Genomic DNA, 23,080 nt, shown 5'->3' with positions numbered 1-23,080 from the left:
GGGGGGAGCCCTTCTTGGGGGTCCCCATCTCCTCTGAGATCTCTGGCTTGGGCTGTCTGAGTTGGGGTGTTAATGCTTTGGCCCTGGAGACCCAGTGATAGGGTCTCCTGGCAGTGGCATTACACCCTGGTCAGTTTGGGTCCGGTGCTGGTTTAAATATAGGGGGACCCCTATGCATTTTTTCCCCTATATTTAAAACCAGCACTGGCCCTGCATCCAGATGCTGGTTCCTAAATTATGGGGGAACCCTACTGTTTTTGTTCCCTGTAAATTTAGGAACCAGGACTGGCTGAGCAGTCCGGGGCTGGTTATGCTTTTGGGGGGGGGACCCTATGTCATTTTTATTTTAATAAAAACACTTTAAATTAAGTACACATGCAGAAACATACATAAATCACACTGATCTGTGTATGTTTCTGCAAAACTTGCAGCTCAGGATGTGGTGTTTGAAACTTCAGTTTCTCTGTGAGTTTGCTAAAATCTCACCCGAGATTGCAATCTCGATTCTTGGTAAATTCCTGATTTGCATCTTTTTCATGAATAGTACATCAGAGTTTGGCCGATGGTGAGTTGCTTCGAGTTTGCAATCTCACCCGAGTTTTTCTGTGAAAAATGAGAACTCTCTCCCAAACTCACCCAAGTTTGTCTTTAGTAATTTGCGAGATGAAAAACAGGACTAAACTCACCTGAGATTGTCATCTTGACCAAACTCGAATCTTAGTAAATTTACCTCTAAAAATCAGGAATTACAAAACATGGAGAATGACAGTGTTATGCCAAAAATGTGCAAATGCTGTTTTTAGAGTACATAAGGGCAGACGGATTATGTGAACACAAAAGTTTTTTCTCTGCATGCTCAAAATACACTTACAATAGAAACAGAATCAGCCTATTCTCCTCTTATACTTGTCTCCTGGGCATCACAGTTTATGTCTGCTGCACTGCACACTTCAAACTGGTGTCTCTTTCTCATAACATTCCCATAAACTTTCTGCCATTATATGATAATACAACAATGTAAGTACATCAGATCAGACTGTTAAAGACCCAAAATGAAATGTCCTTTAAATACTATCACATGCCTAATAACGTAAGTGATTGCCTAACATAAACTCATGGTTACCTATTAAATCAATGCGGTGTGGGTAGATTTTAATACATTTATGTGAAAATAAAGAGGAAAGGCATTTTTCTATGAAAGGTAAAGGCAGAAGGAGTAATGAAAAAGTTCATACATTAGTGACAACTTAATGTATTTAATTATCAATAAAGTCCTGGAATCTCCTGAGAGTAATGATAAAATGATAAAATCAGGCAAAAGTTACCAGCAAGAAAGATCTGCAATAAAGAAAACAGGGATTGGAGCAATGTATGACTTGGGTAAAGCTTCTATGTTGCTACATAACCTATGATGAAGGTTAGTTTTACTGAATATGGTTCGGCTCATGTAGAGTTGGAATAGTGCGTAGTTCTGTGGCATACAATGCTCATCTCCGTACCACATAGGTGCAGAAAATCACCTCTGTGTGTGTCCATATGTAGATTTACACTAACGACTCCCTTAGAGAGGCGGAATGGAGATGGGAATGTATGATCTGGTATAGGTCACATGCATTAGAGGTTTATGTATCACATACATTACAAGCTCATGTAAATGTGACAGAGTTAGACCTGGAAGCAGACACATCCAGTATATCTGTCAGGAGGAAGACATCTAGCCCTGGTACAAAATACAAACTGATGATGATGAAGATGATGATGATAATGACATCAGTATGTACTTCTGATTGGTTATTGTGTCTGGACCTTTCTTGATGATAGTATATAAATCACTAGAGTGGCTGCTATATTCCATACCTCTTAATGTCTGGACATGCGAAATCAGGATAAAATAAGCCCAAACCCTACCCCAATCCACCAGTAATGCACACTTTGAGGTCAAGGTCCACCATGCATCGGGACCGAATGTCCATCTTATTATTGGGAGACTGGTCAAACATGTAATGTCACACACTGGGTGGCTCTGCAGGGTGCTCCTTTGCAGTACTGCAAGTCAAATGTAGGTGCCAGGGGGCAGAGCCTTGGACGACGGTGCCACTCTCACTACCCTAGTTATGGCCAGTGGTAATGTTAGACTGTCAAGTGACATCTTCATGATTATGTTATTCCTGGTGTACACCTGGTATATTTGCTACAGTTGCAGAACTTGAGGCATCTTGAGATGAATTTGTTTTTTTTCAGATGCATTTTACATCTGTGTTTTAAACGTAAAGTGAGTCCAACTCTACATGAGCCGCTCCACGCCAAGGATGTTCCAGAGAGTTGTTTGCAAACCTTTTTTGAGGAATTAGACTTCCTCTTTTTCCAGCATAAGGGCTTCTCTGAGACGGCTAGCCATGTAAGCTGATTGGCTGCACTTGGAAGCACTGGTTTGAAAGATTATGCGATAGGAGGGTTAATAGAATATAGTGTGTATCAACCTTTTTAACCCATTCAGTGTGGCAGAGTTCTCACTTCGACACTTTAAACAGAAATTTCAATATTTAATTATATTAATAAGGGTCTCGAGCTTAATTTTCATTGTGGACATTGATGCAATTTGAATACTTTGTTACTAACATTTCAGAATTGTGAAATATTTGGTAGCAAATTGCATTAAAACAATTGTAAAATAGTTACTACTAATTTTCATGTTAGAGCTCATTATGACGGATGTGGCATTAGTCATGCGCAAAACTATTCTGAAGTACACCTAAGTATATATATATTTTCAGTAGGAAGATAAGTTGCCTTTGTAATTTGGAAGACCGTAAAGCATCCTGTTAGCTGGCTTTAAAACTCACTAATGGTGCATCCTGTGCATTGTCCCATGTTGCCTACATTAACTATACAATAGTGCTGGTGTTTCAAAAAAATTTCAAATTTTATTGACCAATAATAATGGAATTGGTGGGGGCATTAAAGAACGGACATGACAAACACAATCAACCACACAAATCAAACATTGGTGTTCAATTCTCACAATAAGAGAACCCATCTCGAAGGTAAGTATCGGGGGTGTTAGGGGGAGGTTAGGGTTAGGTAGCGGAGTTAGGGTTAGGCACCGGGGAGGTAGTGTAAGGATTAGGGTGCAGGGAGGGCGGGATTAGTTTTAGGCACTAAGGGGGAGTTAGGGTTAAGCACCGAGGAGGGAGGGTTAGGGTTGGGGTTAGGGTTAGGCATTAGGGGGAGGGTTAGGGTTAGGCACCGTGGAGGTAGTATAAGGATTAGGGTGCGGGAAAGGGGAGGTTAGTTTTAGGCAATGGGAGGGTAGGTTTAGGGTTAGGCACTGGGGAGGGAGGGTTAGGGTATTGGGAGGTCAGGGTTAGGTAGCAGGGTTAGGGCTAGGCACCGGCGAGGTAGTGTAAGGATTAGGGTGCGGGGAGGGAGGTTAGATTTAGGCACTAAGGGGGGGTTAGGGTTAAGCACCGAGGAGGGAGGGTCAGAGTAGGGGTTACGGTTAGGCATTAGGGGGAGGGTTAGAGTTAGGCATCGGGGAGGTAGTGTAAGGATTAGGGTGCGGGGATGGGGAGGTTAGGTGTAGGCACTAGGGGGGTAGGTTTAGGGTTAGGCATCAGGGAGGGAGGGTTAGGGTAGGGGTTAGGGTAGGGGTTAGATAAATACTTACTGCTGTTCTCTATGGGTGTCAGGATTCTGGCTCTCAGGATGCCGCTGTCAGTATTCTGACCAGCGGCATCCCGACAGCCAGGATTTCATACCCAACCCTCATAAAGTATCAGCAGACCTTTTAAATAAGCGTTTCAAGCAATAATAAGAAAATATGAGAACAAAGCAGGAAGTAGCTGTGGACTGCAAGTGGAGGCTTGGAGGGCTGCATGGGGCCCCAGGGCTGATCTATAAGCTCTAGACCAGGGTTTCTCAAACTTGGTCCTCAGGACTCCAAGCAATTCTTGTTCTTCAGGTCAACTGTGGATCTTTAATTTGTGACAGTTGCTTATACAACTGTGCCCAGCTACATAGTATGTTACCTAGCTTGGTGTTTCTCAACCCTGTCCTTATGACCCAGGTCACCTAGCAGGTGCACTGGCGTATTACCAACGGTTACAATTTAAAGATCCACAGGTGACCTGGAAAACATGAACTGTTTGGGGTCCTGAGGACCGAGTTTGAGAACCACCACTCTAGGCAATACAGACGGCACTTACTGCAGTAACAATGGGCCTGATTCAGAGATGGATGTTATGGCATAGCCTCTGCGACTTTGTGTGCAGCAGCTGTGCAATAATATGCTAACCGCAAGAGGTGTCTTTTGTAAATATACGCCTCCTGCCGGTTTCTGTGATCCGCAGCTGCACCTGAGGACGCAGTATCGGATCATTCTGTGTGAACATTGTTCATCTGAGTAACTTTTAGGTTAGTCAGGAATCAGGATGGCCGGCGTTTTCACACAGCTGAAGCCAGGGAAGCTATATACAAGGACACAGCCACTGGCTTCATCACAGCCAGAAAACGGGTGCAGACACACCCCTGCTATCTGGGATGCTGTCTGACGCTGCCCCAGCTCCACCCACATATGGCTGCAGCCTGTCAATCAGGCTGTGGCGTCCGGGCACTGTGAGCGATCTTGCAGGAGGAGATCTGCACATTTGCAATACAGATCCTTAACCATTCATATATACTGTATGGTGGTTTGTTTTATTTCAATCTCTCATAGCTTTTGTAATAATTTACTGTTTTCTGTGACATTTCTGCTGCAGTATCATTCAGCTCTGTGTGTTTTCCTTTTATTTGCTGTCCTTCCACTTTATTTACTGCAGTTTCTCATGTACTGCAGTTTCTCATGTATATGATTTTTATGACTTTGTTAGCTACAATCAGCTGATTTTTGTGTTGTTGTCGTCCTCATAAAACTTTTTCCTAAGGGTAGTGTTTTTTTTTTGTCTTATTCCTCTAGAGTATGTGTTTATCTCCCTGCCAATGCTATCATGCTGTGTTACTCCCATCTGTCATTCCCTCTCTGTCTTCTTTTTCTTTATGGTTCTTGCCTTGTACTGCAGGATGAATTACAGCAAGATGTTTCACTAAGGAATAACAAGTAATTTAAGTTTTGCTGAAAGTATTAACATGGTAACTTTACCAATGTGGTTTTGGAGGATTTTGCAACACGATCAATGCTAATTACATTTAATAGCTCTAATTAAACCAAAAGACACAAATGCTCAAAGAATAATAACACTGCATGCAGTGGCTACATAATAAGTTGAAACATATACAAAGATCCAATATACCTTAGATGCAGCAAAGATAATATTAAAAGACAGCTAAATCCAAAACTGAAATGTTGATATATAAAATATTAAGGTAAAGTACATTAAGAGGGTAATGCAAGGTTGAAAACAAGATGATTTTTTAGAAGCCAAGCATTCGAGACTACAAGCGATGTACAGTCTGACCTAAGGATTGCAACGATGTCATAATGGGGCGTTCGCATGTAGACTAAGTTCAGTGAAGGTGTATCAACAGAATTGTGTCAACAGAATTGTGGGTTATGGAGAGTTGTGTGTAAGCGTCATAATGCCTGTTTTCCAGGGCCAGATCCCTGGGGGTGGCACCGTTGCTGCCTCATGGCACTTGGATCTGGCTAGCAGGGTGCCTTTGGATGCAACAGACATGCAGAATGCAGCACATATAGCGCCCCTGAGAATCCTGAGGATGCGCCGGATGAGTGCTTTTGTTACCGGCACTGGCGGTCCCGTCCCTTCCTCTCATGGGGCGTGGGCAGCACAGGGCGCTAGTCAGCTTTGTTATGGCAGTGCTATTTTCAGATGGGTTTCTTGTGTCAAAAATGGGGGTGCAGGTGTTTACTAATAAGCTATGAAACCAAGGACCTCATTCAGAGCCGCTCGCAAAATGCGAGCGCTCGCTCTGAATGAGGGCAGCCGCTTCTATTTTCAGAGCCGGCCTCCTGGCCGCTTGCTAGGCTGTGGGTGGCCACCCCCAGCTTTAAAGACCATCAAGACCATCGCGACCATTGCGACCATCGGGGCTTGCGACGAAACCCTTGTGGTAGCCGGAAGCTCACCACTGACATCACGAGTGATGTCAGTGGGGCCGCCCCCAAACAGCAGGCGTTCCTTTGGAAACGCCTCCGTTTGTGTAGCCACCCCCCCACCCCGCCTACAAAATGGGGCGAGCTGTCGATCACCATCGACAGCCGCCCCTTTTGTAGTGAGTCCCAGAGCGAGAGAATTTCTCTCTCACTCCGGGGCTTGTGCACACGCAGTGCGGCTGCTGCGCGTGCGCAGGGCCTCAACATCGACCCGCTTGCGAGCGCATAGGCCCTTGCGAGCGGGTCTGAATGAGAACCCCAAGTGTACAGATGGGGGCAACCTGGCCAGAGATGTGTACAACTCTAAATATGGGTGAATATTATTATTTATAATCTTTTATTTATATTGCGACACAGGCTCCGCAGCGCCGTACATAGGATAGACACATTCAGTTCCGTGCACATAAGGCGGGAGCAATTATAGTTGACCTGCATTCATCTGTGTACCAGCCCATAAGCGGTCACAGCTCTATACAAAAGTAATGTATTATCTCTGTAGTCCATTACAGGCAGCTGAAGTCTCATCCCATATCTTCAGAACAGTATCCTGATACGTACATAATAAAAAAAAGCTTCATTTCAGTCAGTAAAACTATTTTAACATCATTGCACTTGTTTCTGTCTACAAATCCATTATTTTAGTACTTCAGAACAATCCTACAAGTCTGTCGCTCACATCCGGTCGGCTCCAAATATAGTATAATAGAAAAAGTGCTTACTTTCTGACATTGCGGCCTGCTGCAAAGGGACTGAACAAGCACCAAAGGAACAGATTCAGTTAAATATAACAAATAGGAATAGATAACTAAGATACCAGACCACAGAATTAGAAAAACTTTATTTAGCCACTCTCTGAGACGAGAGAGCATTTGCCTAGCTGTTGGCAAATTTTCTGTGGCTATAAGGTAACATAGATTATCTTACAAATCTCTATAACACACCTTTAAACAATTAATATGTTAGTTTTTTTCATAAAGATAAAAGCAAATACTGTTAAAGTTGCCAAAAGGATACATGAAAAGGGGCAGACTAGATGGGCCAAGTGGGTCTTATCTGCCGTCAAATTCTATGGGCAAAATTTACTAAGCGGCGGTTTGGTGGCGGTTTCTATTCTATTCTTAACCCAGGGGTTTGGTGGCAGTTTTGCAGTGGTTTCTAAATGACAGCCCTGTTCTATTGTATTCTAAAATGTGTTTTGACTGTGGTTTGGCAGGGGTTTTGCTTTCTGCAGATTTACTAAGGCCAAAACCGCAGCAAAACTGCCATCAAAACACATTTTAAAATAGAATAGAACAGGGCTGCCATTTAGAAACCACTGCAAAACCACCACCAAACCCCCGGGGTTTAGAATAGAATAGAAACCGCCGTCAAACCGCTGCTTAGTAAATTTTGCCCTATGTTTCTATAAACACTTAAGTTTTTTTCACATAATTATGAATCAGTTCAGTAATTCCATTCAAGCTTCATATAAACTCCAAACGCCTTCTGGACACTTGGTAATATGTGATTTACAAACTGAACTGTTAATTAAAAATTGATGCCAACTATCATTCGCAATATAGTGTGCAACTGCATTTAGTGCCACCCAACTCTGAGTAACTTTTCTCTCATCAATTATCATTTCTCAGTTTTCAGTTTAAAGCTATCTGTGATTAGTTTTGTGGTGTCACTTTTAATCACATATTATGTCTGATTATTCCAGGATAAAGCACACCCAGTCCATGAAAGTAGTAGAAATGCAGATTATTTGGGAATATAAAAATTCTTTATGGAAAAAACTAACATATTAATTGTTTAAAGATGTGTTATAGAGATTTGTAAGATAACCTAGTATGTTACCTTATAACCACAAAAAAATTGCCAGCAGCAAGGCAAATGTCCTTTCGTCTCTGAAAGTTGCTAAATAAAGGTTTTCCAATTGTGAGGTCTGGTATCTTATGCTGCATACACACAGGACGATTTTCCTGCACGATATGGACGATAACGATATTGTTGAACGATATATCGTTCATATAGCTCATTTTAAGGCAGTGAACGATTGACCAACGATGCACGTTCCCGCATGGACGGTAAAGATATCTTTCACCGTCCATGCATGCAGGCCAACTTGTACGATATCGTAAATTTTCCCTGTTCAGAGATGTGGCAGGATGATTCACTGAAAGATATCTTTGAAAGATCTTTGAACGATCTATGAACAATATCTGTGAACGATATCTTTGAAAAATATTTTTGAAAGATATCTTTCAAGTCGTTGGTGGTACAGATCGTACCGTTTGTATGCACCTTTATGATGCGTACACACGGTACGATTTTAATGAACGATAACGATATCGATCAATGATAAATCGTTCATATCGTCCATTTTTATGCAGCGAATGATCAATGATAGACTAACGATGTGCGTTCCCGCATGGATGATAACGATATCTATGGTCGTCCGTACATGCAGGCCAACTTGGACGATATCAACACGATTTGCATGGTAAGAGATGACTTCACTGAAATCTCTATAATGCATATCTATCATAGAGATCCAGGGGTGGATTGGGCCGCCAGGAGACCGGGACAGTTCCCGCTGGGCCGGCACATGGCCATGTCCGACACTACCATCAGTGGCTTACACAGTCAGCCCAACCCCCTCCCCCTTCTGGGCTGGGCCGCGCAGCGCACTACACAGACAGCTTCCCCCCCGACAGGGCCTTGCACTCCCTCAGTGGCTTACAGTACACAAACAGTCCACCTTCCAGGCTGGGCCGCGCCGCGCTGCGCACTACACAGACAACCTCCCCCCTGGCCGGGCCATGCACTCACCTCAGTGGCTTACCCAGCTTTACACAGACAGCCTCTGCCAGGCCGAGAAATAACAGCCGCGATCGGAGCTCTGCTCAGCTCCGATCAGGCCGCATTGGGAGCGTCTGCGCGTGCAGAGAAGCTCTTTGTGTAGTCTGTGTATGGGTACACAGAGTATTGGAAGAGAGACAGAGGGCCTGATTCAGAGTTGGGAATAGAGTGAGATATCTCTCTCAACTGTGAACCTGAACAAACCATATTGCAATGCAAGGGGTGTAAATACATAAATTTTTTTACATGTGGGGTAAATACTGGCTGCTTTTGCATGTAGCTCACAATTACTGCACAGCTTTATTATTACTCTACAATTTAGATGTCAGTTTGGAAACACTCCTCCCAAATCTCTCTGCACATTTTTAATCTGCCCCACCTGCAGTGCAGCATGGTTTCACCAAGATGATCAGTTGAGAGATATCTCTCTCTATTCCCAACCCTGAATCAGGCCCAGAGTCTGATGCCGGGGAGCCTGCATGAGAAGAGAACGGTGTGGGCTGTATAGACAGAAGCTCCAGTAATGTGCAGAGGTAAGTAGCTCAGGGAACTGGCTGTAGTGTTAGATGGGCTGGGGCATTCAACTCACAGAGCAATGCTGTATACATTGTAAGCTATTGTTCCTGAGCAAAAAGTATTAGCTCACTAAACACTTAAAAATGTATTATCCAACTTGGCACTGTCCCTCCCTGCATATCCCTGAGGCAGAACTAACTTGTTAGCTTTAGCAGTGTGTGCCAGTCATCTTTCGCTGCCAGGACTCCTCAGATGCTCTGCGGGAAAGTGGCCTCCTAGTGGTAATGGGGAAGAAAGTGGTGAGGGGTCTAGCTGCACAGATGGAGGGCAGTAGATCTGGACTAAAAGGGAAATACAATCCCCCTACGTACCGTGCCCAAGTGAGAAACTACTCAAACTGGGCGGCACAGTTCATGTAATTCCTGCAACGGCCCTATCCGTGCGGAGTTTGTATATTCTCCCTGTATGTGCTTGGGTGTCCTTTAGGAACTCCGGTGTCCACCCACTATCCAAACATATACTGGTTGGTGAAGTGCTGCAGGGTATGTTTGCACGATATAATTAACTGGTAGTAATAATAATGAACCTTCCCTCCCCCTCTGAACCTGCCCCCTTTCTACCCCCCAAACTGGCCATCCTTTCCAAACTGCTCTCTTAGTAGTTATGATCCCAGCGGTCAAGATGCCGGCGCTCAGAATCCCGACACCAGTCAGAATCCTGGCGCCAGCATCCTGACTGCTGACATCCTGACGGTAAGTATTTTGGTTAGGGTTAGATTTATCACATTCCGCAGTTTTAATGTAATTGTGATGTGATAATATTGCCCCAAAATTGCAAAGCGAAAATTAATATTTGTCAATCTTTAGGTGCCGGGACAGAGCTTGCGAGAACTCTTGTCCCAGCAGAGAGTTAGAAGTAAATTATTAAAGTTATATATTATGAATAATAATATAATAATGGTGATGGGGGTAATATATAATACATGGCTAGTTGGAGTAAGGTGGCCAATTTTTAAATCAAGTTGCAACTGAGTAATGTTGGGGCTAGTCAGGAAAGTCCTAAAGTGTTCATCTTTCTAGATTATAGACCCCCACCTCCCTCCTCCATAGGCTCTTTGCCCCTCCTTGGCCTCCCCACCACCACCCATTTAGGGCTGCTTCCAAATATTTCCTGGGCTGGTTTTCCATCCCAATCCGCCCCTGTAGACATCTATCCGTGTGTACACCCAAAATCGTTTGCTCTGCACTACACAAAGTTGAAGGGAAGTCTTTCAGCAATATCGTTGGTTGCGCAGGTTGTACTGTGTGTATGCACCATTAGTTAACTGTTCCTGCAATCTGCTCTTTTATAATTGTCTGTAGCAACATAATAGAACCAATCTGTGAACAAAGTTTGTGGATTTAATAAAAACAGATGAACTTCTTTCTTCCAAAGATTCTTATGCTAAAATGTGTCTTGCTGAATTCCTGAATATACTCTGCATGCATTGCTAGGCTAGTCTCTAAAGCTTTACAAAGCATTCAAAGTCAGTTTGAAAAGCCTCTTCTTTTTATGTACAGTGGTGCCGCTGGCATTATTGAATTATTTATGCCAGACATACAAATTTAGAAATGCACATTTCATACAACAGAATATTAAGAATTCAAGGAAATAAGACTCCTCGAATTATTTTACATATTTGTTTTTTCAATAATCTTATCTGCCATCAAATCCTACGTTTTTATAATATCCTTATAAAAAGCTAAGGATCAAATAGGGTTGAGGTTACCAAAAACTTAAAAAAAGGGGCAGACTAGATGGGCCAATATGTTCTTATCTGCCGTCAAATTCTGTGTTTCTTTCCACAGATTTATTTTCTTAGCCAAGATACATTTTACCTGTTAATTAATGACAACTTGGACATAAAAATCTAAAATAAGAATCAATACGATGCCCTAAAGCATAAAATTGCTACCCATATGAATGTATATTCAATCAGTCGAGACTAGGGCTGGCTTTTATTCACACATATACTGTAACTAGCATGAAATTTCCAAATGTGAACTGTAGTAAAACAGTTTCTCAACCATCTTCCCAAATACAGAAATGTCCTCATACACCAAGCATTAATACACCATGCAGCATGACAAAGCTGCTCAGAGAGGTGTAGCGTCCCTTCTTTTTCTTTACATTTTGTGCCCTATTCACATCGCAGATGTCACAAAACACCACTCACAGTGTTATATAGATGCTGGGCTGCAACTTTAACTGCACAGGAATTAGTTTTAAGCACTTACAAAGTCACAGATGAAGCACAACGGAACCTGGCGTGAGAAAAATCCGCGACCGCTGAATCGTAGCACTTCGAATACAGATTCAGCCTCAGTCATACATAGATATACCAATGTCACACATCAATTTGATCAGTGTAATCTAGCAATGTAGTTACAGTTGTTTTATTTATGTGAATTAGTTGTTTTATTTATGTGAATTAATCCAGTTGTATTATTTATGTGAATAAGACACACATTTTGACCAAGAAAGATGTGACCCTAATGCTGGGCCGGCTCTACCATTAGGCAGCTTTAGGTAGATGCCTACGGTGCTGGGATCCGGGGGGCACCATAGCATCTGCCTATCTCAATATTAAGGATGTCTCAGAGAGTATTGTACTAAATTCAGGTGTCGACTGTGGAATTTTTAAGACAACGCTTCCTCAATTTTACCAGATGGGATGGGAAGTGGGTACTGGTGGCGGTTCTGGGGGGGGGAGTGAGGTTGGGTTGTAGGCTGTAGTTTTATCTAGGGTGCAGAGAAACCTTGACCAGCCCTGCCCTAGTGCCCATCATTAAATTATGTTATGCCCCTGATTGTGTTGCAATCTAAAGAAACATTGAAGAAGAATGAGATCTGCCCCCTTTCCCTGGGAAAACTGAATACAGAATGTTGAATTGGTGTACAATTAGCAGTGTTCCCTGCCTTAGGGCCATATTCAATTAGTCGTGCTAATTTACCATGTGAGTAAAAGGGTGGTAGCCTCTGGCTTTTACACCAGAGGTTATTCAATTACAACCCCTTTTCCTTGCAAGGTAAAATTGCGGCTAACGCTTGTTAACCCATTGGTTCTGGGATAAGTACCCGCGATAATGGCACTTACCGTGGATTTTTTGTTCGAGCCTACCTCATGCTCTAACAGAAATTAAGTGCAGTCTGTGGGCTTATCGCGGGCTGTAATTGAAAAACCCATGCAGAGCAATTAGCCCACCATTAATTACCTGGGCTAGTTGAATCCAGCCCTTTACGGGATAAGAGGGATCCAGAACCTCTTTCTCAAAGTCCAATTAACAAAGTTCCTATTGGCATATGTTCTACCAATTGAAAACTCAATGCCACTCTTTAGAATTAGGCTTCTGGATTTGTTTGAAGTTCATTGTAAATCAAATTTCACAAACAATGGATAGGAAATCGTTATTTGTAGTACGTATATGGAAGGAATTCACATAAACTTAAAACTTGATTTTTCAATTGGCAGAGCTTGCACCAAAGGGAACTTTGTTAAGTGGGTAATCTAAACAAAGTAAGAGGGTGGTTCAATAAGTAAGTTAATAAGACCTCTCGTGTGTAATGTTTCTATTTCATTCTAATTTCCCACCAAGCCAGAGTAGGTAGACCACTGCTTCCCCTCCTGGCCATTTGACTGCTCCTCATATAAGTAATACTGTGCCAACATCAGCTGTAAGATGGCGGAGCTGGCAGAAACATGGTCAAACATTGAGGTGAGTAGTGTGATCAGATTTCGGCGTCTAGAGGGCACATCATCAGCTGAAATTCATTGCTAACTTGTCAATGTGTATGGTGATAACATCATGTCACAGAAACAGGTTTGGGTTTAGTGCACTGCCTTTGATAACGGCAGGACAGACATTCAAGATGAGCAGCGATTCGAACGAACAAGCACGTCCACCACAGGTGACAATTTGTGCCTCGTTAAAGGTCTGATTCAGGAAGACAGACGCATTGGAGTTAGTGATATTGCTGGTGAACTGAACATCTCAGTGGGTACTGTGCACAACATTGTTCATGAGCAACTGGGGTACAGGAAAAACTGTTCACACTGGGTACCGAATCAACTCACAGAAGTTCACACTTGATGTGGTACCACGAGGAGGGAGTGCAACTCCTGCAGCGTATTGTTACAGGTGATGAAACACGGGTGCATCATGTGATGTGATGCCGGAGACTAAGTAAGCAAGCATCCGTGACATGGAAACGCGCATCATCTGGACCTTCAAAGACGTTCAAAACAACTCCATCAGCAAAGAAGGTCATAGCGAACGTGTTTTGGGACCACAAGAGCGTGCTTCTTTTTGATTTCCTCACCAAGGGAGATACTATGAATGCTGTCCGCTATTGTGACACACTGAGCCAGTTGCAGAGGCCAATTTGTCAAAAATGACCTGGGTTGCTGGAAATAGGTGTCGTATTGCTGCACGATAGTGCCAGGCCACACTCAGCCAACCAGAAATAGAGCCCAGGTGCTAAGGAGTTAAAACTATTTTTTTAAAATCCTTCCAGTCTCAATGTGGCTGAATGAGGTAGTCATCCTCATAAATAGAAATACATATATATAATAAGAACGCAGCCACAGAGCATGGAGGTATCAATTATTGTACTGAAATCAAAATGTCAAATCAATATAAAAAACATTTATTTATAAATAAAACAATCAAACAAAAACTACCAACAATTATCATCAAAAAAACAATAAAAAGGCATAAATAAATGGTAATATTCTCAAGAGATTTTGTTAATAATTTGAATATGTACTGTAGTATTCAATGCATGATCCCTGGATATTGCTCAATATTAAATACTTTCTTTCCTCCGAGAAAGTGGGATACAGTCTTTTATCAAACTCACTGAATTATTAGTAAAAAGATTGATAGACCCATATAATGGGTACAAAGTATCCTTTCAACAATTATTACCTGTAGGCTCCTGTCCCGTATTAAGAACATATAGCGCCATATTGCTGTACGATAGCACCAGGCCACACTCAGCCAACCGTACGTGTGAGTTGTTACGGCGCTACCATTTGGAGGTACTGGACCATCCTCCCTACAGCCCTGACCTACTGTAGCACCATGTGATTTCCATCTCCATAGAAGAAGCACCTGGGTGGAAGGTGATTTGCAACCGACAGTAAAGTTCAGCAAGTCGTCATGTCCTGGCTTCAGGTGCTTGACATTGATGTATTTTATGCCGGGATAGATGTCTTGGGGTACCATTGGAACAAATGCTTAGACATGTAGGGGACTATGTGAAAAAATACTCTGTACCTGGGCCATACTATTGATTATACGTATATATGTACGGGTTTCTTAAATTTACGCAATGCAAGATCTTGTTAGCTTATTTATTGAGCCATCCTCGTACTGTATATTGTAGTCTTCAATTTCCTACTAAACTAGAAGGTACATTAGAATAAGGAGTGGCTGCTTTCAGGACACTATAACAGATTAGAAGTGTTGAGGGGGAAGGGGGAGGAATCAGTCAGCTATCCTATGCAGCTACGGGTCATTTACAGATATTACTTATTGGGAGGGAATATATTATATCTCTTTATTTTTCTATATGACTGTAACTTGATCTTAGTAGTATGAGAGATGTGTGTGCAGAATAAATTATTATTACCAGTTATTTATATAAAGCGCACACATATTCCGCAGTGCTTTACAGAGAATATTTGGGCATTCACATCTGTCCCTGCCCCAGTGGAGTTTACAATCTATAATCCTTACCACATGCACACACACATACTCACTAGGGTTAATTTTTGTTTGGAGCCAATGAACCTACCAGTATATTTTTGGAGTGTGAGAGGAAGCCGGAGCACCCGGAGAAAACCCATGCAAGCACAGGGAGAATATACAAACTCCACACAGTTAGGGCCGTAGTGGGTATCGAACCAACAGCCTCAGTGCTGTGAGGCAGTAATGCTATCCATTATACCATCTGTGCTGCTAAATGAGGGTTTCATCTATTTTACCGGTGTTCTATAATCATGGATTAAGACAATGGACCTCATCATGTTGGCCTCAAAACGTATGCTGATCTTCTCTACGTGCCTTATACAGCAAAAAAGTGTAAAGGGTATGTTTACTAAAGTGAGAGTGTCCAGAAGTGGAGATGTTGTCCATAGCACCATAGTTGACTGTATCAACTGCAGCCCATATAACCTGGCAGGAAGTGGCTTCCCACAGGAAGTGCTCTCTCTGCTGTCGCAGTCTGGGCTAGCGGTGTCAGGGGAGAAAACACCTCCCCCTGGGTCTGCCTGTTCAGATGTGATTAGCAGGGAGCACTTCCAGTAGGAAGCCACTGCTAGGTAGTCCCTGCAGGTGGTGGATTTTACTGAGGGGACTGCAACATGCAGCCCTTAGGCAAAATCTTCCACTGCATGGATTCCTAATTCTAGGCCCAGCAAGGGATTGCACACTGTCCATTTACTGTCGACAGCAGAGATGATGGAGGCACTTACTGCCGCAGCCTCTGTCTGGCATTTAAAGTTAAATACGCTTTTATTACCCAATGGGTAAATTAACAGAAGTTCAGGGTGTTGATCCCTGTAAACTGACCCTAACCAACCTAGGCAGGTATGAAGTAGATTAGCTACTCATGGTAATATTGATGTATACATACAAAAGTCTGGAAAAGGAGCAACTGGAAATTTGTTGAGGGCATCATAATGGTGGTATCAACACTTTCTGCAGTATTTCTCTTGCAGCAATGTGTTTTTAATGCTTTTTTATTTAAATAAATGGGGTTTGCTGAGATAATGTGCACACAAGCAGATTGTCTGCTATGGCAATTGTATAAATATTGCATGCAGTACTTTTATTTATTTTGCACTTATCACAAACATTATTAGACAGATCCTTAGATGTTTTAGACCTGTTTCTGCAGCTGTTTCCTGTTAAGAGAAAACAGCTTGTGCGACACCGCGCTGTCTTGGGAAGAAAGAATCTGAATGAGAAATTAGACTATCACTGTCTACAGCATGTGAATAGGCAGTGTGATATTACAGTGTGATAATTTCACTCATTTGTTGGGATGGGTACGGGATGCCAACATTCGGGATCCCGACAGGGTTAGAATACTGACACTTTGTTGGTCGGTATCCTAGCCCTCCCCCTCTCCCTACTCTAACCCAAACCCTACCCCCTTGGTGCCTAACCCTAACCTCCCCCCTAGTGCCTAAACCTAACCTCCCCCTCCCCGCACCCTAAACCTAACCCTCCCCCCTTAGTGCCTAACCCTCCCCCTAGTGCTTTACCCTAAACCTAATCCTAAGCCTCCCCCCAACCTCGCTCCAGGTTGAGTCTCCCATATCCAAAATGCTCAGGACCAGGAGCATTTCGGATTTTGGATTATTTCGTTTTTTGGAATACCTGGGGGGGGGCCCGGTGGGTCTCATGGGAGGCCCGGCGTGTGGTGCGGGTGGGTCCAGAAGGTGTCGCGTGCATGCTGTGGGTGTTGCGGTGGTCCGGCAGGAGCTGCAGGTGTCGCATGGGATCTGTTGGGTGATGCGGAGGAGGTGAGGGGTCCGGCGAGTGAGGCGGAAGGATAAGGTGGGTAAGGCGAAAGGGTGCTGCGGGTGTCACGAGGGGCCCGGCGGGTAACGCAGAAGGGTCCGGCAGCTGTCGCTGAGGGTCCGGCAAGTGCTGCGGGGGGTGGCCTGGCGTGTGGACCATGCCCACGCCGCTAGTCATTGGCCACTGATACTAGTGACGTCATGACGTCAGGTCACGTCGTGACGTCACAGATGCCCCGAAATATTCCGGTTTTTAGAATATTTAGTTTTTTAGAATAACGGATATGGGAGACTCAACCTGTACTTACCTTTAGGATTTCGGCTGTCAGGATGCCGGCGCTGGGATTCTGGCAGGTGTCGGGTTTCTGTATTTTAACCGCATCCCCATTTGTCTAGACAATGTCATTTTCTTAGAGCCTTAAAAAATATTTATTGTGCAAAGTAACTGTACTTATATTGATAAATTAAAGACATCAGTAATATGTTATTTTTTAGGTCAAAAAAAGCAATTAGTGGATCACATAGATCTGGCACATGAGGATTGCAAGTCGGAAAACGCTGATAATTCCATTGAAGAACACATTGAAGGAGGACATGATGCAGATGGGGAAGAGATGACAGATGGGATCGAGGAAGATTTTGATGAAGATGGAAGCAATGACTTGGTATGACATTTACAGTGCCTCAGTTCTTTCTGTTAGATAGATCTAACACTCATTCCTGAATCCTGACCATTTTCCAATAAAGAAAAAGTTTAAAAACATGTTAAACACATAATTATGTCTAAAAATAACATTTTCAGTGTGCACACATTACCTACAACGAATGCAATGAATAGTAAATGAACACATCTATTGGTGGTGGATAGTACTGTACACTGGATGCAGAGGAATGTTGACATAACATACCACACCCTATTATAATAGTTATTCCTATGAACTGATGAATGCAGTTAAGCATATACATCCAACGGTCATAAATTAAAACCACTTGCCTAATATTGTATAGATCCCCCTCGTGCCACTAAAACAGCTCTGACCCCTCTAGGCATGGACTCCGCAAGACCTCTGAAGGTGTCCTGTGCTGTCTGACACCAAAACGTTAGCAGCAAATTCTTTAAGTCCTATGAGTTGTGAGGTGGGTCCTCCATGGCTCAGACTTGTTTCTCTAGCACATCCCACAGATGCTCAATCAGATTGATATCATAGATTAATAATTAACTAAGCTTATTGTACAGATGCAGTCAAATCATATGTGGTCACACACAGATTCGGCTTACATCTGGGTTATTGAAATCATAAACAAATGCCAATAGCCATTTTCTAGTCACATTTGTTCAACATGATATCATGTTACTTGTTTGGGGGCCTCTCCTGTATTTTTAATTCATTAGATTTGATTAAAACTATTTACCTACCACTTCACATGTCAGTATCAAGAAGATGGGCTACTACATTTGGGCAGAGATAGACACAAAGATGTTCTTTATCAGTTTTACTGCATGAGCCATTCTGTCTGTCATATTGCAGCCAAAACTCTGAAACCTGCTGTTTTTGGAGTTCTGCCATATGTACTAAGCTCCAAAATGTGATCGATTCTGGGGCTTGGACCAGGTGGGCAATGACATCTATAGATCCCTCCCAGCATCCCCTGCTGCAGGCGTGTCATGTGATGCTTGTGTAGAGGGACTTCTGGAACATAAACCTGGAAGTCCCCTCTTCGCAAAGGACAGCTCTGTGCGGGTTCGGATTCGATTTTAATTGCACTGATAAGTGGAAGTACCGCAACCAAAATGCGATGCATAGTACATCTCATCCAAGAACACTAATCTCCTGCTACGGTGAACATTCATATAATCTGTGTTCTCTCACTGCTCTCTTCAAAATTGAGAACATCCTGACCAAACAGGAAATTCTAATTAGTAGGGAGAGATGTATCAAACCTTCTAAAGAGGGCAGGTGGTATATAGTTGTCCATAGCAACCAATCAGCTTTGAGATATCATTTTACAGAATGTTCTTGATAAATTATAGCTGCAAGCTGGTTGGTTGCTATGGGTAACTCCTCCCCTTGTCCTCTTTAGAAGGTGTGATACATCTCCCTCTTAATACAATAACTAATAAAAATAATTAAAGGGATTGGACAAAGATTATGTTTCAAAGATCAACCACTACACCGAACAGACTTTAGGAACAGAGGGCCTGATTCAGAGCTGCTCACAAAAAGCGAGCGCTCGCTCTAAATTAGGACGGCCGCATGCTTTTTTTAAAACCAGCCTCCTGGCTGCTCACATAGCTGCGGGTGACCACCCACAGCTTTCGCGAGCGGCCAGGTGATTGTCGCGATGGTCGCAACCATCGCGACCATCGGGCTTGCGACGAGACCCTTGTGGTAGGGTCTCGTTCCCGCAAGCTCCAGTGAACTTTCGGCTCTAATAGAGCTGGAAGCTCACCACTGACATTACTCGTGATGTCAGTGGGGCCGCCCCCAAAATGGCAGGTGTTCCTTCGGGAACGCCTCTGTTTGGTCAGCCACCCCCCCTGACCCGCCTACCAAACGGGGTGAGCTGTTGATCAACATCGACAGCCGCCCCTTTTGGATGCGAGCGCCAGAGTCATTTTTCGCTCGCTCCGGGGCTCGCGCATGCGCAGTGCGCACTGCACAGCCATCGACCCGCTTGCGAGCGCGTCTGAATCAGGCCCAGAGTATGTAATACTTTATCACTGTAAATAAGCTGTTGCAACTGTATGATATATGCGTGTACTGTAGTACAGTATGCCCCCTTTTTTAAGTGTTTAAGTTTTCGTAGATGCAGTGGCGTAACTATGAATTTTGCTCCCCCCTGCCAAAAATATTTCTGACACCCCCCCCATGGCATTTTGGTAAAATAATTACAGGGCCACTTATACGCAATTTGGCTCCCAGTGCAAAAGTTAAAAATGTGCCCCACCGCCCAAGACAGTTTGCAGTATTTTTCCTCCTTGTAGTAATGCCCCTTACACATTATACCACACACCGTAATGCCCCATACACATTATTCTACACACCATAATGCCCATTAAACATTATGCCGCACACTGTATTGCCTATTACCAAAGTGCCACTTACATATTTGCCCCCTGACACCATTTTATACCCCACAGTAAGGCTTCTAATTAATTTTAAATTACCTGTTCGTTGTCAGGGGTCTTATACAGTGCCCCCAGTAGTGGCCCCCCTATGCAGTGCCCCTTATATAATTCCCTCAGTAGTAGTCCCACCAGTGCAGTGCCCCCAGTAGTAGCCCCCCAGCAATGCCCCCAGTAGTAGTCCCCTCCCCCTCAGCAATGCTCCCAGTAGTAGTCCCCCCCAGCAATGCCCCCAGGAGCAGTCCCCCCCCAGCAGTGCACACAGTAGTAGTCCCCCCAGCAGTACCCCTAGTAGCAGTCCCACCCAGCAGTGCACCCAGTAGTCCCCTCCAGCAGTGCCCCCCAGTAGTAATCCCCCCCAGCAGTACCAGTAGTAGTAACCCCCCAGCAATGCCCCCCAGTAGTCCCCCCCAGCAGTACCAGTAGTAGTAACCCCCGAAGCAATGCCCCCAGTAGTCCCCCCAGCAGTACCAGTAGTAGTAAACCCCCCAGCAATGCCCCCAGTAGTCCCCCCCAGCAGTACCAGTAGTAGTAAACCCCCCCAGTAATGCCCCCATTAGTCCCCCCCAGCAGTACCAGTAGTAGTAACCCCCCCAGCAATGACAGACACACCTCCACTTACCTTGATCCCCGCTCCGGCATCAGCTCCTCCGTCTGGAATCCTCCCGGGCCGACCCTCTCTGCATGATGGGAGAGCTCTCCCATTAGACACTGCGGGAGCCAGAAGATGCCCAGCTCCGGCAGTGGGCGCAGCAGCCGATGAGAGTCTGTTTGACTCTCATCGGCTGCTAAAACAAACACACAGCAGCCGGCGCCGGCGGCTGTGTGGTTGTTATGCTAATAGTGTAGTGCGGACGGCACTTATGTACTGTCCGCACTACCGCCCTGCCTGGGTGACCAACAGATGCTAGAGGTCCAGTAGGACCTCTAGCATCTGTCTCCTCCGAGGCGGCAGCATTTTTGGAGGGCCTTTTTCTGCAGATTTCATGCGGACGGCTAGTCCGCATGGAATCTACAGCCACAGTGCCCCACAAGCCCCCGCGCCCCCAAGCCACCGCGGGGTCTGTGAGGGATGCAGTTACGCCACTGTGTAGATGTATTTAATAAACAGTGGTAAACTAAGATTACTGATGTTTGTCACTATATCGCTTACGCCATCTATAGACGGCGAGAGATACGGTTCCTATTGACAGCAATGGGCACCCTGCAACAGCCTTTCCGGCTTCAACGAAGCCCTCCAGGTACAGCCGGGTTCCCTCTGGGCGAAAGTGTCATGCGCATGTGCAGACTGGACATCGCACATGTGCATGACAAAGCAGCCCATCACTGGCAGCTATAGGCTGCCAGCAACTAGGCAGAGTGTGCTGCTGAGGAGGGGGATTTCGCTGGATCTCGCCGCAGGGGTAAGTAATGTTAAATACCAATGACATATTCATGAGCATCACTGCAATTCTAAACAATATATGCTGCTGGTAATAAAATTTGTTGTTAAATGGGGCCCTAAGATTTCTGGAAAGAAAATTATGCAATACAACATTATTCATAGAACAACGATCAGTCTACGGCAGAAGATAAATCATTTTTAGATTAATGCATTAACCAAGTTATTGTTTGCTTAAATAGTCTAGAATATTGTGGAAATATAAATAAATTGTGCATCCCAGCAAGACAATACCCATGAACTTGCATAGCTTGGTGTTTGGTGTGCTACTTATCTAACGCTCTTTATGGATACAGGTAATACAGTACTGAACTTTTAACTCTTCTAGATGGTTTTTGACCAGTACAGTTGCTTGAATGTTTAGTTTTCAAAGACTAGCAATGTGAAAATAAATATTATCCCATCCATATATACAAGAACTCCTCCTGCTCTTACGTTCAAGAGTTTCTTTGACCACACTCATAGTACATTTCCTCTTTACTCTTCCTTATTCTTTAGATGGATAATCATGTATCAGACATCGAAGATACAAGTAACTGAATTTAAATTTTCTGGTAAGTTTTATATCATAGACTGGGCAGTACACATGTAATTCCTGACAGCACAAGACAAAAGAGTCTTACTGTGTAAAAAATGCACAATATAATAGTTGTGATTGCTGAGAGATCATGGCTGGTGCTCGATCAGGGAGTGTACTAGGTGGGAATCCCTTCCTTTAAATCAGTACCTTCCATTCTGGGTGCTGAACTGCCAATTCCCTGCTTCTTACATTAGCAGACAGGTAGTGGGTGCAAAATTCTTGACATCTCAGAGCAGGAGTATGGAACTTGGGTGTGACATTATAGCCGAACACCACACTCCCAGCCCATCATAGACATGGAGAAGCAGTAGCTCCACATTTTTTCACTCAATCATTTTTATGGTACATCCTAACCATTCATGTCCAAGTTAATGTCTAGATTTGCCTAATGGTTGCACCGGTCTAAGTTTATTAGAATCAAGTAATCCATCAGTAAACAGTCTAACTTCATTGACAGCATTATTGAAGCAAATCAGTTACTATTAGCTTGTTTTCAAATGGAGTTTAAAGTAAACTAACAGCACATTCACAGATATTTGAACTGTAAGTTCACAATCTCTTCACTACAAGCAACTGCTGTCTGAATAACCTGGACATTCATCAAAGGACTCTGTTTATGCACTATAAGAACTTACACTTTACTTGCTAAAATTTGGGCTGGCTCTCTGGTTACACAAATACCTCAAAACATACCGTATTCTGTGCCAATTTCAGGTTATCTCGTGGCAATAATGTCTTCCTACCTTAGTTATTTGTCAAGCCTGTCATCTGTCTTCTAATACAGTTTACCTAAATATTCAATTTCCTCCCCATTAAATCTCCTTTTTTCCTCCGCTCAAAACTTTTGTAATTGTGCAGACACCTTTTCCTCCACTGTACTTTTACTTGCTTCT

The 23,080-nt window shown here is 43.7% G+C and overlaps 1 protein-coding gene across 4 annotated transcripts in view; it reads left to right on the top strand.

The window, feature by feature from the left end:
• Positions 1–23,080, top strand: part of RALYL (RALY RNA binding protein like) — an 804,654-nt gene that overhangs the window by 766,603 nt on the left and 14,971 nt on the right. For all 4 annotated transcript variants that reach the window (XM_088471539.1, XM_088471537.1, XM_088471540.1 and 1 more), the window contains 2 exons: positions 17,535–17,704; positions 22,106–22,161. In XM_088471539.1, coding sequence (XP_088327665.1) covers positions 17,535–17,704; positions 22,106–22,147 — 212 coding nt within the window. In that variant the 3' untranslated portion in view covers positions 22,148–22,161. The remainder of the gene's footprint in view (positions 1–17,534; positions 17,705–22,105; positions 22,162–23,080) is intronic.

Source organism: Taudactylus pleione, unplaced genomic scaffold (genome assembly GCF_031769625.1).
Source record: "Taudactylus pleione unplaced genomic scaffold, aTauple2 ptg000114l, whole genome shotgun sequence".
In the NCBI taxonomy this organism is placed as follows: Eukaryota; Metazoa; Chordata; class Amphibia; order Anura; family Myobatrachidae; genus Taudactylus; species Taudactylus pleione.
This window is presented reverse-complemented; position numbering and strand designations above follow the sequence as displayed.